Consider the following 24,575-nt stretch of genomic DNA (forward strand, 5'->3'; position numbering starts at 1 on the left):
CGGGTCAGAGCCCTGGCGTCATAGGTGAGGTGCTAGAGCGTTGTAAGAAACCTCTCGTCTGTCTCTCTCAGGGGCTGGGTAACCTTTTCTCTACCAAGGACCACTTACTTATTTATTTATTTTAAATATTACTCATTTATTGGATAGAGACAGAAATGGAGATGGAGGGGGAACATAGCGGGGGTGGGGGGAGAGACACCTGCAGCACTGCTTTACAACTTGGGAAGCTTCCCCTGCAGGTGGGGACTAGGGGCTTGAGTCCAGGTCCTTGGGCATGGCACTGTGTGTACTCAACTGAGTGTACCTGTGCCCAGTCCCACCAAGGGCCATTTAGATGCTTATAACATCATTCACAAACGAACACTATGAAACTATCAGCTTGTGAATTAGCACTTAGTTGATGTTCCGGCTCACCTGCAGTTGCTCTGGCAGGATCATATTTCAAGGGCTGTATTTGACCTGCTCCTTCTTCTCCAAACACCCCCCCCCCCCAAAGACATGGCCTGAAACCGTGAGATTGTGGGTGCTCTGCAAAAAACAAACAAAATCAACACTGTGTATGAGTAAATCTACCTCTGTTGATTGCTGCTGGGCAAGTTGATTTCCATGCAGAAACCCTGCTTCCTCAGGCGTGACTCCTGCAGAGGAAGAGGCCAGCATCCACGTGTGGTGTTGTGTTCTTAGCGAAACAGTTTCATCCACCAGCCTCATTTGAAGCCTCTTGTCTTTTTTAGCCCAGCTCTGAGCCTTCTGGAATAATGCTTTGTGAATGGATTCTTTTTCAAGTTTGTCCACTGTTGGCTCAGCATCAAGCTTTCTGGGGCCTGCTGAGTCATTTACTATGCATGCATTTTTTTTTTTATAGTTTCTGATTTCTTCAAGTCTTTTTTTTTTTTCCTATTTATTTTGGTCTATATCTTCCATGTTAGATTTTCTCACAGCTTCCAAAATGTTGTTCCATTTTCTTTCTCTTGGTGTAATGTTTTGCTTTTATACATCTTTAAACATCTCTGGCATTTTTATAATTACATTCTTGTTTGTCATCTATTTTTTTTTCTTAGTGTATTTTGTTTTTAATGCAGTGTTATGAATGAGCCCAGGGTCTTGTTTTTGTATGATACTACTTAGCCTCCTCCTCCACTCAGATATCAGATGATATTCTTTATTTTTACGGACAGTTCATCCCTCCCCACCCCAGAAGCTCAGACCTGTCAATTATGGAGTTCCATCTGTCTCTGTCATGGGGCACCCTTAATTGGTGGTGGAGATCCAACCAAGGGCCACACTGTTATCAAGCCACCTCTTTGACTCCATTTGTCACCTTAACTTGAACTTGTTAGCTCTGTTTATGCCGTATTAATTCATGTTTAATGATAAGTCTACTAGTTCTCAGTACTTTCTGTGTGTTTTTGTTAACCAGAGCTTGGGTTTGAAGGCAGGGACTTGACAGTGTTTTTTTTTAACCTGTTTATCTGAGTCTAGCACAAGATGGTGGGTGGGTGGTGGTGAGGCTGTTGAGGTGGTGAGTGCTGTGGAGCTGTGAACAGAGGATGAAGAAAGGATATTTTATACCTGGCTATCTTCTCTCATCAGATTCTGACTACTATGGAAAGAGGAGTGAAAAACTAGGAGTATTTTCTTTGAATCATCCATTGATTTCTTCACAAGAGCTTTTGAGGCATTCTGAACTGTGAGTACAATTCTCTCAAACTTAAATGTTGGTCTTTTGTTTTCACTTCTCTCACAGGCTTTTTAACATATAACAGAAACAAAGTGTGTAGGTAAGGGAAGAAATAACAGTTTGTAGGTATTGTATGTATGTATTTTCTAAGGTAATTATGTAGTATAACGGTTAATAATAATAGCACAACAAGCACACATGATTTAGACTAGTGTCTGTTGCTTTATAAACAGTTTTAATTGAGTTGTCATAGTAACCTTCTGAGTAAGATCACTCTCCTCCCCGCCCCCAGCCCCCATGTAACCTGAAACCAGAGAGGTTAAAAGTTACCTGGTTTGTAAATAGGGAAGTTGGGATTCATATGCAATCGGAGCATGTGCTTTACTAACATCTTTTTCTTTTAGTTTTGGGATTCAGAGGTCGGCCTTGGCTCTTTACTAACACTGCATTACATGTATCTAGTTTCACCTTTGATGAAAGGTGTTCTTAGAGAACCTGACTCCTAGGCTGTGAGAAAAATCCCGAGAGATACATATACTGTTCTCTATACTCCTAAATGTTAGCATCCATCATCAGGAGTCTTTTTCTGTTTAACGTTATGAAAACTGAGCCCCAGAAAGATAGTGTTATTTGTTAGTTTATAGCTTTGCCACTAACCCTGGGCCCCCAGTCGGGAAGTTGCAGAATTGAGATTCTCTCCCAGTTTGTTTTCTTTTCAAAGATGCCTCTCTAGAACTTAGTGGTAAACTGAGGACAGAGACTTGCTAAAGAAAAAAAATGCATAACTCTCCTCTGGACATTGGTATTGGTAAGCATTTTGTTTTACCAATATGTTGTTTCTTTTTTACCTCATGAACTTGGGCTTCATGTATTCAGAATTTATTGTAGTTTATGATTACATTGAATTTGACTTTGGCAAGTGTCTTTGTCTTAACTGTACAAGGGGCAGGGCTCTGGGTTGTTTTTTCCATTTCCTTTTAAGGTGTCAGTTCACCTTTCTCCTTTATTCTCTTTTCTCCCCCAGTTCTGCTTTTATTTAGTACAGAGATGAGGGATTAGGGAAAAGAGAATAAGCCACTTCAGTTTCATTTTCCTGGCAAGGCCCAGAAGTCTGGCTTGTTCTTTAACTACTCTATTGACTCTCAGAGGCTCCTCCTCAGTGCTTATCCTGTGTGGGTTTGATTATGCTACAGGTGGTGAGAAGCATAGCTGTCTGCCTTTCTTGTTGAATTCTTTCCTTATTCATCTTAACAGTTCATCATGTTTGAGTTCTGAGTCTTTGAAGGTAAAGATTTTTTATTTTACCTCTGTATCTCAGCACAATTCATACATATTTTTCACTGATTACTGGATAAAAGAAGATTTAATACTTGCCACAGAATAAGTTTTCTTTCTTAGTAGGTCCAAACTAGAATGAAAGTACCATAGAAAATTTCAACAGTATTAGATTAAGAAATATTCCATCTGTATAACAGAAGACAGTCTAGCTGGTGTATTGCACTGAAGTAAAAGTCTCTGGGGTGGGGGGGGAGGTTCGGGTCCTGGAACATGATGGCAGAGGAGGACCTAGTGGGGGTTGAATTATTATGGGAAAGACAGAAAAGTTACACATGTGCAAACTGTGGTATTTCATTATCAACTATAAACCATTAATCGCCCAATAAAGAAATTGAAAAAAAAGATTTATTTACCTAATGAGAAACACCAGAGGATTACTGTAACATATGTGGTGCCATGAATTGAGCTTATCTTTTTTGACTGCTAGTGGGTGTTGCTTGGGGCACTGTGGCTGCATAATTCCACTGTTCCCAGTAGACTTTTTTTTTTTTTTTAAATAGAGGCAAAGAGAAAGGAGAAATACCCCTCTGCATGGTACTTCCATGTTGGGGGTTGGGGTGGTGCCTAACCTGGTTCTTTGTGCATAATAAAGTGTGTGTTCTACAAGCTATCTCCCAGCTCCAGAATTTTTATTGCTATGTATGTGCAGTGAAATGAAGGCCTGAGTAAGAAATTATAAGAAAGTGTAACCAAAACAACTGTTTTTTCCACAGAGTGAGTTTGGTGACATGCAGCTGAGACCCAAGTCCCATGGTTTATATCTCTAGTCTTCCCTGTGTGCCCCTTGGTCCAAGCGCCATCAGGGTGTATCTGACATCAGAGCTAGCTTTGTCATACTTGCTTCTTGACTCCTGTTCTGTTTGGGGTGCTGCATTAGAAGACAGATTTGGAATGGAGGTGTTTTGCAACCAGAATTCTAAGAAAGCAGAGTTGGGAGGAATTGAGTTGCTGTTGTATATCTGGGGAATGTTTCAGGTTAAATGGATATAGGAAGATGGCTGACAGGGAGAAAGGTTGCCCTGAGATCCTTTGGAAGCCCCCCTGCCCCTTCATGTTTAGTGAATAAAGACATTATTTTAGAGTCAGCTCAGCTGAATTTAGTTGAGGTAGATCTGGCTCTGAGCTGAGGCTGTTTAGGGGCTGTCAGGGCTTTGACCACCACTGAATTCTGTTCCCACCATGCACTCCTGACACCTTTTTTCATTATTTTAGAGAGCGGTTGAGTGGGAGGGAGAGGCATCATAGCATCACTCCACCATCCGTGAAACTCCCCTGGTGTACTGTCCGTGCTATATTATGACAGGATTGGAACTCAGGGTCTTGCCTCTGGTACAGCTTGTATTCTTCTTGGTGAACCGTTCCCTGATCAGATACAGAGATAGTCTTTGCCAGGATCCACCATTTATGATTGAAAACTGAACAGAAGAGTATAAGAGCAAGTTACTTCAATATAGAAATGGCCATATTCAAAGAAAACAACTAACATATTTAATGATGAAAAACTGGAAGATTTTCCTCGAAGACATGAATCTTTACTCCTACCAGTATTCAACATAGTTTTGGAAGCTCAAGCCAGAATAGTTACACAGAAAATAAATGAAAGAGGACTGGGGGAGATAGCATAATGGTTATGGGGAAAACAAAAACAAAGAAATAAAAAACCGTGTCATGCCTGAGGCTCCAAAGCCCCAGGTTCAATCCCTCGTACCACCATAAGCCAGAGCTGAGCAGTGCTCTGGTAAAACAAACAAACAAACAAACAAACAAAAATATGAAAGGATCCAAGTGACTGGGAAGATACTTTAGTGTTAGGGCACAGGACTTTAACATCTAAGGCTCGGAGTTTAATCCCCTGTACTGCAGATTCCTAAAAGGGTGTCTTTTCTTTCTTATTAAAATAATCTTTTGATTTTAATTTATCTAATTTTTTTTTATTCCCACCAGGGGTATATCTTGGTCTGTGTGTGTGTGTGGGGGGGGAGATACCTGCAGCCCTGGCTTCACCGCTTGGGAAGCTTTCTCCCTGCAGGTGGGGACTGGAACATCATCAACCCTTGTCACTGGGCATGGTACAACCAGGTGTGCCTCCACCAGGCTCCCCAAAACAAATCTTTAAATACAATAAAGTGGATCTGAATCGGATAAGAAAGTAAACTCATGATTTGCAGATGGCACAACTATAATAGGTAGAGAACCTTTCAAATTCCATTAAAAACAATATGCAGGTTACATAATCAGTATTCAGAAATCAAGAAGACAGCCCCATTTACAGTGTCTTAAGAAAGAATCAAGTACCAACAAATACATACTTTAAAACAGGACACAAAAGATTTGCACATCTAACACTATAAATCACTAGTAAAAGAAGACACTAGAAACTGGGGGCTACTACATGCTTACGGATTGGAAGAATTAACCTTAATTAAACCTTTGCTTAGGAAAGCCACGAAAGTGTGCAGAGAGGGGACTGAGAATAGAAATCAAGATATGTTTGACTTTAGAGAGTAAGAATACTTACACTACCAGTGATGAGCTCATCGTCATTTTACAAGCTGAGTATATTGTACCGCATGATACTAACAGAATCGATTCTACAACAAGATGCTTAGGCTTTCTGTTTTACTTTCCATGCTGCTCTATGCTCCTTGGACCTGCCTGCTTTCTGTAGTACATTGTAAGTTACTCTCACAGACCTGCTTACTGCAACTGCCACAGGGTACCTTTATACGGTGATCACATGGTAAATAACGTGCTTCTAAATTACATGACGGTTACAATTGGAAACAGTAGAATGTCCTCTATTTTACACTTTGTGTTGTAGAGTGTTATTTGTGTGATTTTTTTCTCTGGGAACTTCTATATTCACTTCAACATGAATTGCAGTCAAAACACAACTCTGTTTTGCCCTTTGGGTAAATTTCTGACAATAACAATAGATTCTAATATAAAGGCAGTCGTCATAGTTACTTTGTAGATGCCATGCCAAAAAATCTGACCACGTTGCAATCCAGAGGCCTGTGTCAGAGCTAAGCTTTTCTTTGGTTTGCAACCCCCTCCCCCATTCTATTGTCCTTCATAATAAATAAACAAAATCTTAAAAACAAATACAAATATTACTTCAATTTTAAGTCAGATTCTGGAGATTCAGTAAATAGTAATTAAAATGTCTTAGATTTTCATGAAGTTTTTATTTAAGAAATTTTTAACAGTGGTCCAGAGAGATTTGCTCAGCAGTAGAGCACCCCCACACACACAACTGATAATTCACCAGGAGTAATGAGATGCATGCACTTACTTCTGGACCAGTTATGTTATACTTTTGGTGAATTGTAATCTCAACTCCCAGTCTCCTTTCAAGTGGTTAATATAAACCATTTTTCCCAGAGCAGCTTCTGCTGTATTTGTGCTCAAGTAGTCTTCTGGAACATTCCATGATTTGAGAATGGTGGCTTCGTTGTCCATTTTGACTACATTATTTATGAACAGATTGTGTAACAGCTGTATATTCTGTTGATATTATAATAATGTTGCTTAAAAGTTGTCCTGACCACTCCCAATTGTAATTTGAGATAGGGTTTTTTTTACTTCTTTGATTTTATATTTGTATCTCATTTCTCTTATGCTTGAACTCTTGATTCTTAGCATTAACTTATTTATACTAAGTGAAACATGTTAGTTTCAGACTTAACAATGTCGACATCACTATTAACAAGGCCTCTGAAGGCATTTGACATTTCCTTTGTCTCATCTTGGTGTTTAAATTTTATTCTTAAAGACTATACAGAACTTTATTACAGCCTCTGTTTTCCACAGGATACATACTAAAAAAAATAAAAGTTACTAATGAGTCTCTAGTTATCAAGCAAGAAAAATACAAATAAATAAACTGAATTGTCAAAAGTGTAAGAACTTTTTGGTGGTTGGTGATGTGGAACTGTGCCCCTGTCATAATCTTGTTAACCATTATTAAATCACTACTAAAAAGTAGAGGGGGCTATTACAGTAATTAAAAATGAAATATATAGGAAAATGATAAATCTAAGAATTCTTTGATCCAGCCTCATTTAAGGTGAATGACAAGGGATGAAAAATAAATTCCTAGTCACTCCTCCCCCTGAACTCCGTAGTCACTTTCCATTCTTCTTTACCCCAGCCACAGACATCTGCTAATGTTTCTTTCTTACTATAGATGTATCTGTTACCATTTCCTGTAAAAGAAATCATACAATATTTAGCTTTTTTTGTGATTGACTGCCATCGGGTGCGATGTGATCGGTGTTCATCATGGCCCCCTTTCTTTTAGTACTGAGTAGTGTTTGAAAGTAAACAGATGGCATTTGCTTCTGAGTTTTTAGCTTGCCAAACTTGGCCTGTTTTTCTGTCCTCTGGGAACAATTTTCTTTGGGATTTTCTTTGAATTCAAAACCCAGATTCTCTGCTTCTCAAATTTGGCAGAAAATTGCCAAAGGTGAAGAAGCTCAGATGACAGTCTTGGTTTTATATCCTCTGAAGTCTTAGCTCTCTTTTCTCACAGCTTTGTGACAGAATTATAGGTGATTATTCTCCTTCCTTCCTTTCCTCCCTTTCCTTCCTTTCTTCCCTACCTTCCTGTTCTTCCACCAGCTGTTGAGTCTGTTTTGTATTCAGAAATCTCAAAAGCTATTTTTTTACTATGCTTGTGAGAAATGTGTTTCTTGACTTAAAAGGGTGGGATCCTTTCTTCTTTGTCTTGCCTTGATGAGGGTTCTCAAGGCTTGTGGAGTTGAATCCTGTTATTTAGGATCTTTGGACTAGAATAAGAAAGAGTGAATGTATGATTTCTGCTCTTTTGCAGGAGGTGAAGAGATTAATAATTAAACTAAATGTTCAGGACTTCTTTAACTTCAGATATGAACTCAGTTTAGTGATCCAATATAAAAAATGAGTTATAACTGATTGGATAGATACTGTTTTAACAGCTTGGTTACTGTGGTTTTGGTGCTTGAAAAAGAGGTGTCAGGTGCTCTTAGGGTGACCATGCTAAGAAGGGAACTTTGAAAATTGTATTGTACTTAACATGCTTCTGGTTTCACAGTCGCCATGGCAATATTCCCTGGGTATGGGAAGTCATGAGGTTTGTGGGGAGGGGGTCATTGGAATCATGCTGTATTTATGCTGTTTCAGTTAGCACACATCCTAAGGTTCTTTCATGTGGTAGCATGTGACAGGATTCCCTTCCTTTTAAGAGTTGGTAATAGTCTCCTGTGTGTTTATACTAGGATGTGTATCTGTCTGTGTTTGTTTAGCCATTGGTGGGTACTTGGCTTACTTTCTTCTCTTGACTGTCCAGATATCTCTTTAAGACCCTGCTGCTTTCAGTCCTTTTGAATGCACACCTATACGTGGAATTCACAAATCAATCTTAAGGTAGTTTTTTTTGTTTATTTGTTTTGTTTTTTAAGGAATCACATTCTATTTTATTTTTTTCCATAATATTTATGCTTTTTCCCAAGCCTACCGGTGGTACATAAGGCTCCAGATTCCCAATATCCTAGCTGTCCTTTGTTATGTTTTTTTTTGTTTTTAAGTAGAAATCATACTAATATGCAAGTTTTTGTTGTTATTGCTGTTTGGGGTGTTTGGTTTTTTATTTTTATTTTTTTATTTTGGACATTTTGTAGTGATAAAAGATTTTAGGTAGAAATAGAAGAGACTTCATACTTTTTTTTTAAGTACATGAAAGTAATGCCTACTGATACCAGAGTGACAAAAACTGAAAGCTTAGAGGGAAGAAAATGGCACAGAAAACCAAGTGTTCTTGAACCCATGCATGAGAGAAAAATGTGCTATCTTATATAGTGCCTCAAGGAATAGACCGATTCTAGATGCTGCTGCTATTTCTTGAAAGCGGAGTATAGAACCAATGGTAGAAACAGTTGGATTCTTTAAAAAATTTAATTATCTTTATTTATTTACTGGATAAAGACAGCTAGAAATCAAGAGGGAAGGGTCCTGGGGCTCAAACCTGGGTCCTTGCACATTGTAATATGTGTGCTCAAGCAGGCGCGTCACCACCTGGCCAACAGCTGGATTCTTCAGACTGTAGTCCCTGTAGTCTCAATAATTCAGAATTACTGAGTACTTACTCTTTATACCTTTACAAATGTAGCAGCTCACACTCACCACCAGGGGTCCTCATGATACCAGCTGACAATGTGATTGTTGTCCAAACTAAGTTACACCAAGCCGTAGCCCTAGGCTTTCTCTGCTTCACTTGAGAAAATACAAAGGCAGAGTGCTTTGATAGTACTGCTACACAAAGCACCTAGTCATCAAACTTTCCATGCATTGAATTTGCAAGTTAGATTTATTGTGATAAAATGATGGGAATTGGGTATGTTGAGTCTTTAAACATTTTGTTGATTTGAGTAGTGTTAACATTAAAAGGGCCGGGATTAGGCAGGCTGTACTGCTGATGTACTCAGTGTAGAACCCTGACCTCTATATAGATGTCCAGGTGCTTTGCTCAGCTCAGCTCTGCTCTGCTCTGCTCTTCTTTTCTCTTCTCTTCTTTACTTTTTGCCTCCAGGGTTATTGCCAGGACTCGGTGCCTGCACCACGAATCCACTGCTCCTGGAGACCATTTTTTCCCCCTTTGTTGCCCTTATTGTTTTATTATTGTTGTGGTTATTATTATTGTTGTTGTTGCTGTCGTTGGATAGGACAGAGAAATGGAGAGAGGAGGGGAAGACAGAGTGGGGGAGAGAGATAGACACCTGTAGACCTGCTTCATTGCCTGTGAAGCAACTCCCCTGCAGGTGGGAAGCTGGGGGCTTGAACCGCGATCCCTACGCCGGTCCTTGCTCTTTGTTCCATGTGCGCTTAACCTGCTGTGCTACCGCATGACTCCCTCCAGGTGCTTTTCTGTGTTGTGAGTGTGTAGGGGGGGGGGGGCAAATGTGTGTAGATGACCACTGAGTTACTTTAGAAGGCTTGAGCACAGTCTTGTTAAGGACATGCACTTCGTATAGCCTGGGATTTAGAAGACAGTTAATAAGCTTGGGGGTATTTGGGGCAGGACTGTTCTACCCAAGATAGGGTACAGGAAGTGGAAAGATACCTAGAAAAACAGGGAATTGTTGTTTTTTGTTTGTTTTTTATTTTTGTAGCTAGGAAAGGTGGAGTGAGCACCTGACAAAGGTAGCCTGTTCATGCTGTGTGTGGTGGGGGGGGTCAGGAGGGGGAGGGGTGGGAGGAACAAGTTGAGAACCTGTTGGTTAATTTTTTTGGGGGGTGGTGGGAAGTGAGATGCTGTGATTGATGTTTTCAGTTAGTGCCCTTGATGATCCAGAAGGATTGTAGTGAGGGCAGGCCAGGAAGCCTGCAGCTGCAAGCCTGGTGGAAGGAAGACAGCTCTGGGAGAAAGAAGTTCACCAGCAGACTTCACAGGAGAGGATGATGGGCTTTGTTGATAGATTGCTTTGAGATAAAAGACCAAGAAGAGTCAAGGATGACTAAAGTTTGTTAAGCAGAACTTACCAGTGTTGCTCTTTAACTGCTCAGATGCTAGAAAGAGTTTGTTTTTGAAATTTACAAAAACCCTTTTAATGAAAGGCGGCGTTAGTGTCAGTGTATTCATAAATATATGAGCTGGAAGGACTGTTTACTTTTTTTCACCTCTCATGCTGTTAATTCTAAGTTACATCTTTATTTTTATTTTTTTTTTTTAGATTTTATTTCTTTCTTAATGAGAAACATAGGAGGAGAGAGAAAGAACCAGGCATCACCCTGGTACATGTGCTGCCGGGGATTGAACTCAGGACCTCATACTTGAGAGACTGATGCTTTATCCACTGCGCCACCTCCCGGACCACACATCTTTATTTTCAAGATGAAACTGGGTTGAGAGTTTATTTATTTCTTTTTTATGGTTGTTGTAGTTATTATTACTGTTATTGATGTTGTTGGGTAGGACAGAGAAGTGAAGAGAGTAGAGGAAGACAGAGGGGGAGAGAAAGCTAGACACCTGCACACCTGCTTCACCACCTGTGAAGCGATTCCCCTGCAGGTGGAGAGCTGGGGGCTCAAACCGGGATCCTTCCGCCGGTCCTTGCGCTTCGCTCCACATGCGCTTAACCTGCTGGGCTACCGCCCGAGTCCCCAAAGGCTGAGAGTTTAAAAATATGCTCTGAGGGTCAGCAAGATAGCTCATTTGGATGGGGCACTTGATTCGGCTTGCAGATGACTTGGGTTTAAAAACAAAAAAAGGAGCTCTCACTATGCTGGTGAGAGCTTCTGTGCTGTGCTCATTTTCCATCTCTGTCTGTCTCTGAAAATGTGGGAGCTGGAGTGATGAAGCTTAGTGTCGTATGCTTTACATTGGTTTGTTCTAGCCCTCCCCCGCCAAGAGAATTAGATCAGTCCAGTTAATTTCGCGGGCCCACTTGGCCCCGCCCCTAGGGACCCCGCCAGAGTTCGAGAGTGGGAGAGTTTCAGAGGGTTCCCCAGTACGAGAGTTCCAGAGTTCCAGAGTTGGAGAGTTCCTGAGTTCCAGAGTAAGAGAGAGTTCCTGAGTTCGAGACTAAGAGGGAGTGCTTATGCCGCCGCAAAGAGACAGCAGAGTTCTGTTTGGTGATTAGTTTGTCTTATGAATCGTTTATGAATTTATCTTTATGAATCGTTGTTCCTGAATAAAGAAATACAGCTGCCCTGCCCAGCCGTTGTCTCCGTGTCTGTTACCCGCCCGTGAAGCCAACCTGCCGGCAAGAGCCTACGAAATTTTAACAACAGCTTAGGACAACAAAAATATAAGTGGAAGCATACTTTGTAGACAATAACTACAAGAATAAGAGGAGTGACATTAAACTGACTAGACTCCTAATTTTTCAACTCTGTTCTGAGGCTAGTTTTTCTACCTGTTAACCTTAATTTTCTTTAATAAAAACTTTATGTATAAACAGGGAAGACATTTGAGATTCTATTAGGATTGAACAGTTGTTTTGTGTATAAACACCTGGTACAGTAACCTTTTTGTTAGTGGGTTTCTTTTAAATGTTATCAGCACCACCTTTATCCTCTTCTGCTCACAACCCTGTCCACTTTTTAAAAAATTTTTTTAAATATTTATTTTCCCTTTTGTTGCCTTTGTTGTTTTATTGTTGTTGTAGTTATTATTGTTGTTGATGTCGTCATTGCCGGATATGACAGAGAGAAATGGAGAGAAGAGTGGAAGACAGAGAGGGAGAGAGAAAGATAGATACCTACAGACCTGTTTCACCACATGTGAAGTGACTCCCCTGCAGGTGGGGAGCCGGGGGCTCGAACCCGAATCCTTATGCCGGTCCTTGTGCTTCGCGCCACCTGCGCTTAACCCACTGCGCTACTGCCTGACTCCCCCTGTCCACTTTCTGTTCGAACTAATTCATCTTTTTTCCCCCTAGCAGCTGATTCCTTGCAGGTTCTGTGGAGGAGTTGTATTTATCTTTGTACCTTGAGAACCTTCCTCATTAGGAGTTAATGTTTAGGTATTGAAATAGTGTAATTTGCTTAGCTGAATGGAGGAAAAGTGGCTATGCACTGGTTACTTTAAGCTCAGAAACTGGGCTTCTCTTCTCCCTCATCACACTGTTTTAGATACTGAAGGAGTCTGTTCCCATGTCCCCAGCCTCCACTGCCACTTACTGGCACCGGTCACTCCCTTTCAAGTCCTTTCTGGGAGTGGAGTGTGTAATGATCATTAACTTCATGGGATCAGCGACACTGTGCCTCTTCCGAGTGGCTGGATCCTGCCGTTTTATTTTAAAAAGATGGGATGGCACTGAAGATGCTTAGAAGATGGGAAAATTGGATGTGATCAGTGCTCGGTTTAGGTGCCTACAGCAATAACTTTGATTCTGTACTTTTGAGAATTCAAAGTCGCAAGACTCAGTTTGCCTGAATTGTTTGTGCAGTGTATTGGTTGATGCTTCAGATGAAACCCAGCTTCTCACAAGGCTGTCAGACGTCAGGCCTGCTCAGCATATGCTGCTTGCTTCACGACTCAAGCAAGGGTGCTTTGTGGCCCTGTGTAGCCGTGGAGGCCAGGCACTTGCATGTGCTCTCATTGATTTCACTGCTGTTTCTTCTATTCTTTTCCTTGCTTGCTTGCCTGTGTTTTTCTCCAGTTTCTTTTTCTTTTCTACCCCCCCCCACACACACACACACCCCCGTTGTTGCTTGGGGTCAGAATTCACTCCGGTGAATGATGTGCTTTCATCTGGACCTATAGGAGGCCACTTGAGCTCTGGCTACTTTCAGGAGCCTGAATGGACAGCCTAGAGACAAAGCCACCATCCAAGTCTTGGGTTAAAAGTGAAACAAAGTATCCCAGGGAATTGGGACACGGACAGGCCCCATGCTCATCTCAGCCTCTGTTCAACTATTGTTTTTAAAAGTTAGTGGATTCATAAAGCCTCTCTCATGTCCAGTTAAACACTTGAGGTTTTTAAATGTTTATGGGATTGTGCTACTAACAAATTGTCCATGTATTAGAGTACTAAACTAAGTATTTGCAGATGTAGTATGTAAGTGTTCAAGCAAAAGCTTCAGTGCCCTGTTTATCTTATGCTAGAGTGAATTGTGTTCAGATAGTTACATTTTTTAGGTGGCCTTGATCATCTTTCAGTTGGTATCAAAAAATTAGGTGCTTTGCATACAGACTGTTGAAGTATTTTTCAGTCCTACTTCTGTATGAATTTATTATTCACTTATATATTGTAATTAAGTTTCATACGTGTAAGGTCCCACATTTATACTAAGCTAATTTTAAGACTAGCAACCTCAAATTTGTTTTATGTATTCCCTAGCTGTTGTTTTTTAAATATAAATCTACAAATTTACTATGAATCTCTAAGTCTAGGACATTTAGTTTACTTAAAAAATATTTGGGTTCCTATAAATAAATTTTGCAAACATTTTAAAAGTTGATCAGGATTTCCCCACAAAGATCCGTATTTCACCAATGTAATTTTACATGATTTCGAAGGTCAGAATTAACACTGGTAAATTGCCAAAGGCATGACTTTGAAAACAGAATTGCTTTGAGAAGTTATCTACAAGCGGGATCTGGGCCAAACTTGATTTGTAGTTTACACAACTTTAGAATCCCTGGTCAGTTTTGTAAACAGGAATGTACCAGTTGAATTGAACTGAAGGGTGAGATTAGCATATTAATAAGGTTCTGACTGCAGGCCCCTTTTTTCTCCTCCTCTTCTTCCCTCCCTCCACTCCTCTCCTTCCCTGAATGACTGTAGGAACACAGACCTATGGGGTCACATTACTAGCTTGCTTCTTTCTGTTCAGTGGTTGATTCTGGCTAGTTTGGTCTGTGTTTCAGATTTCGGAAGCACGAGAAGATTCCGTAACTGAGAGGCATTCTTCTAGCTGCTGGAAAAAAAAAATAATTACAGAAGGAAACCCTTTCCCCAATTTTGCTTCAAGCTCTGAATAAAGGAGCACACACTGGGAGCTTAGTCTTGCTTGTGGATCGAACTAAATCCTGTAGGAGCGATGAACTGGGACTTGGTGTTTGGACTCTTGGCTGGATCTCTGTAGGACCGAGTTTATGTTGTTGAAACTGTGGGGCCGAGAGGCCCTGAAGCCAGCAGGTGCTGTCTGTATGGAGAAGAGCGGCTGTAGTCCATTTCCAGTGTGTTGGGCAAAAGGTATAAATTACTTAAAAATCTTGTGTGGACTGAATTTTATTTTTAATTAAATTCATGTTTTTGCACTTAAAAGGTGAATAAGAGTTTTACAATTTCAAATAAATTTATAGTTTAGAGAAAAATAGAGCTTGGCATGGTATGGGTTTATAATTAGGTAGTGTTACAAATAATAATTTTTTTATGGAAATGCATTTTAAATGGGCAAGTTAATCTTTTTTTAATGCTGTGTCCTATCTGCTTCTCTTAAAGTTTTTTTTTTAATTTTGTGTTTTAATTAAGACTTTTTCCTGAGATACGGATATTTTTTAAAGACACCAGTTTTCGACTTAAATAGAACTATAGGAAGTAAGAGTAACATGGGCTTTCTTACTTTAAAAGTTGGTTTCTTTTAGTCACCAGCAAAGATTGTACATTAAACTTGAAACTTCATGCTTTTGTAAGGTGTTCATTATTGTGAACAAAGAGCTTTCCTCTTTTAGTGTTAGGATTTTTCATTTATAAAAAATATATCACTTTCATTACAACATTCAAAGCAGTATTTGGTAAGCATTTGAGAACCTTAAATTGTTATATAATTAATACATGGTTAAGATAAAAGTAGTTGGTTCTCTTAAAAGTGGTAGTAAATATTTCATCTGGGAGATAAAGTTCTTGATGAGTAATTTGTTGAAATATATTTAAATATGTTATTTCCTTTAGGGGAATTTTTAAAGGGGAACTGCACTATTGAAAAGCTTCAGACCGATTCAGTTTAGTTTTTAGATTAAAAATCTTAATGCCATCAGGATGTTGACATATTAGGTCCAAAGTCTAGTTTAACCATTTGATAGACTTTTACTTACAAAGTTATTGTCATCACCTATTGTTTTACAAGCTTTTAAACTCTTCCAAAGTCTGTGATACTTAAATGCTTTTTAGTATGATAGCATGTGGATGAAGAATCAGTCATTTTACTACAAAATTAGATATTTGAAGTAAAGATTTTGGAGGCTTAACCACAAACTATTGAATTTTAGAAGGTGTATATGGCAACTTTTAAAAACTAATTTATTATTTCAGCACAGTGGAGCATAATTGAGCATGATCAACAATGAGTGCTCATGGACAGAGAACTTTATACTTGTAGAAAATGTTGATCTTTTCCGAGACTTTCTGAAACTCATTTATGCAATGCCACTTCTATTGTGTGATTCTGCTAGCCCTGATTATTAATATTAAGGTCCCCTGACTATACACACAAAGTCTTGTAAGATCTACAAGTACAAAAGGAATAGTATGTTAAATATTTAAGTACTGGATATTAAAAAAAAACACTTCAAAGTAGCATTAACTCTGAATTTTATAAGGCACAAAATAGGAAAAGATAATAATCGAGAAACTGATTTTTCGATGATGTTCACTGGCTGCTAAAGAAGTAGACTCATTTTAACTGGAACATCCATTTTGATAGAGGTCGGACTTGTTCAGGAGAGTAGAGCTCCCACTTTTGGAAGGGGATAAAGGTGGGGGAAGGTGTCACTAGCATGATTAGTCTCTGTTGTAGGGCTGGGTGGGGGAAGGTGTCACTAGCATGATTAGTCTCTGTTGTAGGGCTGGGCCCGACCATCTCTTTGGCTTGTTCATCCGGGGCTCTGATAGCACTCAGCTTGTGTGCTTCACAGCGCTTCAGGACCACTGACCTCTCAGTACACTCCCCCTACCTGGTCTGCCTACACTACACCAGGCCAGGAAGTGAGGAAGCCTTCAGGACCACTGACTTCTCAGTACACTCTCCCTACCTGGTCTGCCTACACTACACCAGGCCAGGAAGTGAGGAAGCCTTCAGGACCACTGACCTCTCAGTACACTCCCCCTACCTGGTCTGCCTACACTACACCAGGCCAGGAAGGGAGGAAGCCTTCTGTTGTCCCACTTGCCATGTGATAGAGATGATGAGGGTATCAGCAATTGATAGACACAGAGTTATTCTCAAGTATAAAAGTTGCTGGTTTTAAGTAAAGACCATATAAAATGTTCAGATTCAAAGAATATACAGATGTGTTTGCAGCTAGATATTCTAAACTTCACAGTAGATTTAATCTGTCACATTAACCTAAAAAAAGTAGCAGTGTCCCAATTTATAAGGCATAAAATACTTACTAGAACAGGCTAAAAATAATAGGACGGACCTATATTTGTATACTTGAACTGAGACTTTTTAAGATAGCCGTAAAGTACTCTGGAGTGGTTTTAAAAATAAAATTTATGATAGTGTTCAATTTGGTGTGAAGAATACCTTAGCTCTGACTTACAGAAGTATTAAGAGAACTTTATTGTAGTATTTTTTCAGCTGTATCATGGCTTCCTAGGCTTAAAGATGATTTTAATTCAGAATGTTGAATTAAATGTAAATCTCACAAAACTACTGAATGCTCACAGTGCTGCCTGGACACTTCTTTGATTATGTCAGTGTGAACACTGTTTCCTCTTTTTCTTCCTTCCTTCCTTTCTTTCTCTCTTCTTTTTTTTAAGACTGGAAAAGTATCAAAAATTGGTTAAGAGTAAGCATTTAAAAATTTTTTTTAATTTTATTTATTTTCAACCAGGGCATTGCTCAGCTCTGGGTTATGGTGGTACAGGGAATTGAACCTGGGACTTTGGAGCCTCAAGCATGAGAGTCTCTTTGCATAACCACTATCCTGTCTCCCCCGCCCCAAGAATCAGCATTTGTTTAAGTGGCGTTTTTAGTAGATGGAGGTCAAATGTACTATTAATAAATTATTTCTGGGTGCTATCATTGACCCATGGGGTGTGTGTCTTCTCTTAATAAATTTAATAAATTTAGTTTCTGAGGCATCTTTGCATCACAATTCTATAAATGTTTTAGAAGTTTAATTTTTTTACCTCCTCAAAATGTGTCATCCCACCTCTATTAAAGCACCGAAGTACATTGCTGGAGAGAGAGAGAGAGACAGACCCCACCCCCCAGCCCACTCACATCCCTTTAACTCCAGATCTGTTATTCGAGTCCATACTTTTCCTTGGGCTTTACTTTACCTGTTTTCCTTGTTTGCTTTGTTGGCCACCTATGGGTGATGTTATTCTATATTTTTATTTTCTATAAATCCCTTTAGTGTTTGTGGCAGATCTCATTTAGTGGCAATGAATTCCGTCAGTAGTTGCTTATCTCTAAAGCTCTTCCTCTCTCCTTGAAGGCTGATTGATAACTTAGTAGGATTTTGGAATACTTGATAACTTAGTAGGATTTTTGAGTACCTGATAACTTAGTAGGATTTTGGAATACTTGATAACTTAGTAGGATTTTGGAATACTTGATAACTTAGTAGGATTTTGGAATACTTCCTGCCAGTCCTTTTTAAACTGCTTTTTTTGCAGGTTAACCTTCAGAATTTCTGTAAAGAAATCAGCTGATGATCTTAGGGGATTTTCCTTGTTGATTTTCTCTAACAGCCTTCCAAATAATTTGTCTTTGATTTGTGCCATTTTAGTTATTATGTGCTTTGGTGAACTTAGGTTTGGATTCACTTTTTTCTTGGAGCTCTTTTGAGTTTCATGGGTCTGGTGGTATTTTCTCTAATTTAGGGGAAATTCTCAGTTAATATTTCTTCAAATATGAATTATTTTTTTTTTAAATATTTATTTCCTTTTGTTGCCCTTGTTTTTTTTTTGTTGTTGTTGTTGTAGTTACTAATGATGTTGTTGTTGGATAGGACAGAGAGAAATGGAGAGAGGAGGGGAAGACAGAGGGGAAGAGAAAGATAGACACCTGCAGACCTGCTTCACCGCCTGTGAAGCGACTCCCCTGCAGGTGGGGAGCCAGCTGAAACCGGGATCCTTACACTGGTCCTTGCACTTTGCACCACCTGCACTTAACCCGCTACGCTACCACCTGACTCCCTCAAATATGAATTCTCTCTTTCTCCCTCTCCTCCTCTTTTTTTTTTTTTTTTTACCCCTATGATGCACATATTGATGTTTAGGTCAGGAGAGAGGGGTGGGCTTACCATGTTTTATGAACTCTGCATAGTTGGCCACTGAGAAGTAGTTGTTTGGCTTGTTCTGAAACAGAAATTTACAGTCATTATAGCATGCAGTGCACTGAGGATATGGGAGAGGTTTGTTGTCCTCCCGAGGGGTTGTGAGGCTCTTCCTGAGCCTTTACCCTGCCTCTAAAGACGGGTACCCCCTAGTTGGTCTAAAAATGGGTACCCCCTAGTTGGTCATTCGCCGTTCCCCAGCACCTCAGCCATGTGCAGCCACCAGACAGTCCTTATCTGCCTGTAAATCCCACTGTGTAAACCATGACCATCATCTGTTCCTGAAGCCTTTCCTTTCAGGTGTTTTTGCTCTCCCCTCTACTTGGGACACCTGTCTCACAAACCTTCTCTAGTTCCCTGAGAACCCTGGTCATCACCTCTCTGGCTTAGATATATTAATTCTCTTTTAACTTTACTTTGTTAACCTTTCCATTATCATAGTGTGTTTGATGTAGGAGGTATGTTCAATAGGTGAGTTTATGATACATTTTATGAAAGTTATGTGTGGAGAGGCACACTCTGCCACCAGGGGATAGAGATTGATACAGATACTGAAATGAAGAAATAAAGAGCAGTTATACAGTGCTTGATTCTTTGGCGTGTGGGGAGTTGTCTCAGTGGGTAGAGCAGAACTTACATGCCTGAAGCCTTGGGTTCAGTTCCTGGCTCCATGTGCCAGAACAGTTAGTGCTGTGCTTTCTCTCCCTCTCATAAAAATATATTTCTAGGGGGTCGGGCGGTGGCGCAGTGGGTTAAGCGCATGTGGCGCAAAGCGCAGGGACCGGCGTAAGGATCCCGGTTCGAGCCCCCGGCTCCCCACCTGCAGGGGAGTCGCTTCACAGGCGGTGAAGCAGGTCTGCAGGTGTCTATCTTTCTCTCCCCTTCTCTGTCTTCCCCTCCTCTCTCCATTTCTCTCTGTCCTATCCAACAACGAATTGCATCAACAAGGGCAATAATAATAACCACAACGAAGCTACAAGGGCAACAAAAGGGGGAAAAAAATGGCCTCCAGGAGCGGTGGATTCATGGTGCAGGCACCGAGCCCAGCAATAACCCTGGAGGAAAAACAAAACAACAACAACAAAAAATATATATATATATTTCTAAAAAAGGAAAACTTGGTAGGTGAATATTACTTTACTTCTGGTGCCTTAAAAGAACATGGGGTCTCCAGATGCTGATCCATAGTGGAATAATCACAAATAAAAGCAAATGTAAAAACAAGCAGAAAGCAAACTGTACTTCCCCTCAAACAACTACCTTGTAAACTGTAAAGCACAGGCAGCCCTTAGTAGAATACAGCCAGTTTTGCCTGGAAGCAACACACATCCTTCTGGAGGAAGGTGACAGCAGCCATGGTGGTGGTAGAATGAAGAGTAAATTAACACACTGGGACGGCTTGCACGTGTAGTATGTGTTCACCAGTCACTGCTGATAGCAAATAGGTCCAGCAGGACAGGAGAGAAGAACCTTGAACCTTCAAGCCCCAGACCCAGGAACTTCTCCAAGGAGCCACTCTGGGGAATGCCCCACCCATGAGGTGTCAGTTCTAGGAGAGAAAAGTAAACCATTTGAGAAGTGGCAACAGAGGCCAGTAGAATTAGTTGGACTAGACCCATTCTCCCGTCAACAGAGAACCTTTTGGGTGAGAGCAGTCATAGCCAGAATTAAATGGGTGCCTGCATGTGAGGGTGGGAAAAGGGAGAATGTGTCCAGTTGAACGTGTGGATGGGAAGAAGCAAGCAGGCAGAGTGGCTGTGAGTAGTGGCAGTGATGGCAGTAATGAATTGCTGCTGCTGGCCCTTCACTGAGGCTAGGAGAGCCCGACACTGTGTGACGATTGTGAACATTGTCACCCAGCAATGCAGCCAGTGAGAGGAAGCCAGGAACCCAGTACACCCAGGACTGAGCAGAGAGCACTTGAGTCTCATTGTCTAGATTTGCGACTTTGGATAAGCCACTTTTGTATTTCCATACCTAGAAAGTGGAGGGGCGGGGAATAAAGTCAGTTTGAGGATTAACTGATTTCGTGTTTAGGGGTTTAGTATAGTCCTGGCATGGTATGAAGATAAACCTGGATTGAAACCTTTTGTGTGAATTCAGACCTTCTGTCTCATGGGTAGCCATCACCATGCCTAGAGTTCCAGACCAGACAGTCCAACTCAGTTTCTGCAGGTGAGGAAATCATTCTTTCAGTGTGTCTACCAGTGTAACTCCACTTCCAGAATTTTCGCTGTTCTACTGATTTATCCTGCAGTGCGCCCTCCAGACAGTGCCTATGGGCTTGTTTTCCCGAGATAATTTTACTTCTTAAGGGAGTATAAAACTCTTTGCTATAACTGTGAAACTCTGTTTTTTTGTTTTTTTTTTTCCTCCAGGGTTATTGCTGGGCTCGGTGCCTGCACCATGAATCCACCGCTCCTGGAGGCCATTTTTCCCCCCTTTTTGTTGCCCTTGTTGTTGTAGCCTCGTTGTGGTTATTATTATTGCCATTGTTGATGTTGTTCATTGTTGGATAGGACAGAGAGAAATGGAGAGAGGAAGGGAAGACAGAGAGGGGGAGAGAAAGATAGACACCTGCAGGCCTGCCTCACCGCCTGTTAAGCGACTCCCCTGCAGGTGGGGAGCCGGGGGCTCGAACCGGGATCCTTACTCCGGTCCTTGCGCTTTGCGCCACATGCGCTTAACCCACTGCGCCACCGCCCGACCCCCGGTTTTTTTTTTTTAAAGATCTCAGAATATTAGTTATATGTCTTTATTCCACAAGCACCACAGTCTTCAAGCAGATAGAGCTGGACCACAGCTGATTACCTTTCCCGAGCAAACTTAAGCCCTGAAGTCTAGGTGTGTGGTATGCCTCCCTCATTCTTACTTGAGATCTGGCTTTTGTTCCCAGTAGCACATAATAACTGCATTCATTCTTTTTCTAGCTGCCCACCCCCCCCTCGCCAAACTGTCTGCCCCCCTGGTTTCTTTATCAACAGGATGGAATCTCTTTCCACCCAGTGGCAAAGTCAGAAAAATGGCTACTGACTTTCTCTCCCTTCTTTGTTTAAAATTTATTCATAAAATAAAAGCTATCAACAAGACCTGTATCTCCCTCCCTTCCTCCTTCCTTCCTTCCTTCCTTCTTTTCCCGCTAAGACTTAAATCTGCAGGTCAGTCAGCTCCTGCTCTTCTGACTTTTTAAAAAGTAGCTCTCAATCCCTTTCCTCTTAGCAGGTCATAGTTACTCTTGTCTGAATTGTAACAAAAAAATCTTCTGATTGATCTCAATGGCCTAAATTGCTGCCTAGGCACATCACCTGATGCCGCCCAGACTATAGCCTCAGTGCTTTCCTTTTTATTATCGTCCTAGGATTGGATGGAAAGCCTGGATTCGACCATTCACTCATGCCTTCTGCTGACAGAACTTCTGATATGTGCATTGTCACCTCCAACTTTTCTGACATCTGACATCATGATTCCAAAGCCCTCCCAGCCCACACCTTTCCCTGTTTCCCCTGAGTCCTTTGCTGTGGTGCAATACACCAAACTCAGTTCAACTTAGACTTTGTGGTTTCCCTTTCTGTCCTTGTTTCTTTCTTTTCTTTTCTTTTCTTTTCTTTTCTTTTCTTTTCTTTTCTTTTCTTTTCTTTTTAATTATTATTATTGGATAGAGACAGAAATTGAGAGAGGAGAGGGAGATAAGAGAGATACCTACAGCCCTGCTTCACCACTTGTGAAGCTTTCCCCCTGCAGGTGGGGACCAGGGGCTTGAACCTGCATCCTTGTGCACTGTAATGTGTGAGCTTAACCGGGTTCGCCACCACCTGGCTCCTTGTCTCTTAAGTCCTGCCTGTGAGCAAGATTATCTGGTATTTACCTTTCTCTTTTTTGGCTCTTACACTTAATATAATTTCTTCAAGCTCCATCCAAAATGAAAAGACAAAAGCAAAGGGGTTGGCCTCATCATTTTAAACAGCAGAGTAGTACTATTCTCTTGTGTATAGATACTACACCACAACTTTTATTAACCACTCAGCTGTCTTTGGACATCTGGGTTGCTCCCAAGCTTTTAGACTTTTTCACAAGCTGTGCTGCTTTGAACATAAGTGTATATAGATCTCTTTGAATGGCTGTAGTTGGTGCCTTTGCTTAAGGTCTATATATCTTTGAATAGATGTCATATATCCTTTGGGTATATATTCTCTCAGGAGAAAACTTGCAAGGTAGGCCCATTTCTAGCATTCTGAGACTTTTTCAGACTGTTTTCTGTTTTCCTTAGGAGGATGGACCAATTTGCATTCCCACTAGCAGCGTCAAAGGGTTTCTTTCCCCCACATCCTTGCCAACATTTGTTATCACTGTCCTTTCTAAAGTTTGGCATGGGATGGGGTAAGATAGCATAATGGTTATGCAAAGGGACTCTAATGTTTGTCATTCCCACAGGTGTAAAGCAGTAGTATCTAATTGTCTTTATTTGCATTTGATAGTCTTTTCAGTATTTTTTCATTTATCTGTTGGCCCTTTAGATCTCTCTGGTGAAGATTGTGTCCATTTCATCTTTATCATTTTTGGATTTTTTTTTCCCCTTGTTGCTGAATTCTATGTATATTTTGGTTGTTAGCTATTTGATGTATGACAGGTAAAGATCTCCCATTCTGTAGGCAGTCTCTCTGTTTCGGTGGTGCACACTTTTTCTGTGCATAAGCTTTTCACATTGATGTACTTCCATTGGTGTACTTTTTGTTTTGTTTTGTGTTTGTTCTTCCTTGCAATTGGATTTGAGTCATCAAAAATGTTTGTATGTTTAAGTCTTTCTAAGGGTTGTTGATTTCTGCTCTAATCTGTACTATTTTGTTCCTTCTGCTTACTTTGGATTTCCTGATTTTATTTTTTGAAATCAGTCAGGTGAGTAGTCAGGTTGTTTAGCTGAAGTTTTTTTTTTTTAATTTTATATTTATTTATTTATTTATTTATTTATTTATTTATTCCCTTTTGTTGCCCTTGTTGTTTTATTGTTGTAGTTATTGATGTCGTCGTTGTTAGATAAGACAGAGAGAAACGGAGAGAGGAGGGGAAGACAGAGGGGGAGAAAAAGATAGACACCTGCAGACCTGCTTCATCGCCTGTGAAGCGACGCCCCTGCAGGTGGGGAGCCAGGGCTCGAACCGGGATCCTTATGCCGGTCCTTGTGCTTTGTGCCATCTGCACTTAACCTGCTGAGCTACAGCCCGACTCCCTATCTGAAGTTTTTTTTTCTTCCTTCTTGATGGCATGAATTTCCCTCTTAGTAGTTTTAGCTGTGTCCAAATATCCTGTGAGCTAATGTCTTCAATTTCATTTGCTTCCAGGAACATTTTTTAATTTCCTCTATGGCCCAATAGTTATTAGGTAATGTGCTGTTGAGTTTCCATATTATTGGATTTTCTCTTTAAGTTTCTGTTTGCTGTTGAGTGTGTTGAGTGTTAAATATCTTCTCCCACTGTGTTCGGAGAAGATATTTGGAATGATTTTAATGCTCAAGAATTTATTTATGGTGTCTTTATGGCCAGGCATGTTGTCTATCTGATAATGCTCCATGTAGACTTAAAAAGAATTTATAGTCTGCTTTCTTGGGGTCAAGTGCTTTGAAGATGTATTTCTTTATATATTTTTTGCCTGAATAATCTGTCTTCTTGCAAGAGCAGGGAATTAAAAATCCATATTGATGTGCCTTCTCAGCTCTCAGTAGCTGTTAACACGGTTTTGCTGCCCTTTCATTTGAAGCACAGATGTTAATTATTGTGAGCTTCTTTCTTTTTTGGCCTCTAGGGTTGTCACGGGGCCTCGGTGCTGGTGCTATGAACCCACTGC

At 40.5% G+C, this 24,575-nt stretch overlaps 1 protein-coding gene and 1 long non-coding RNA gene across 23 annotated transcripts in view; both read left to right on the forward strand.

The window, feature by feature from the left end:
* PTK2 (protein tyrosine kinase 2) overlaps nucleotides 1-24,575 on the forward strand; it is a 224,867-nt gene that overhangs the window by 38,832 nt on the left and 161,460 nt on the right. For 3 of the 22 annotated variants that reach the window (XM_016193382.2, XM_060195941.1, XM_060195944.1), the window contains exons 2-3: nucleotides 1,594-1,690; nucleotides 14,373-14,700. The exons of 16 other annotated variants lie outside the window; for them this stretch is intronic. In XM_016193382.2, coding sequence (XP_016048868.1) covers nucleotides 14,601-14,700 — 100 coding nt within the window. In that variant the 5' untranslated portion in view covers nucleotides 1,594-1,690; nucleotides 14,373-14,600. The remainder of the gene's footprint in view (nucleotides 1-1,593; nucleotides 1,691-14,372; nucleotides 14,701-24,575) is intronic. 3 more of the 22 variants (XM_060195946.1, XM_060195949.1, XM_060195945.1) reach the window with 1 other exon arrangement.
* Nucleotides 9,937-11,918, forward strand: LOC132539867 (uncharacterized). The gene is made up of 2 exons (XR_009551134.1): nucleotides 9,937-11,362; nucleotides 11,794-11,918. It is a non-coding gene; the product is annotated as an uncharacterized LOC132539867 (long non-coding RNA).

Source organism: Erinaceus europaeus, chromosome 8 (genome assembly GCF_950295315.1).
Source record: "Erinaceus europaeus chromosome 8, mEriEur2.1, whole genome shotgun sequence".
Taxonomy (NCBI): Eukaryota; Metazoa; Chordata; class Mammalia; order Eulipotyphla; family Erinaceidae; genus Erinaceus; species Erinaceus europaeus.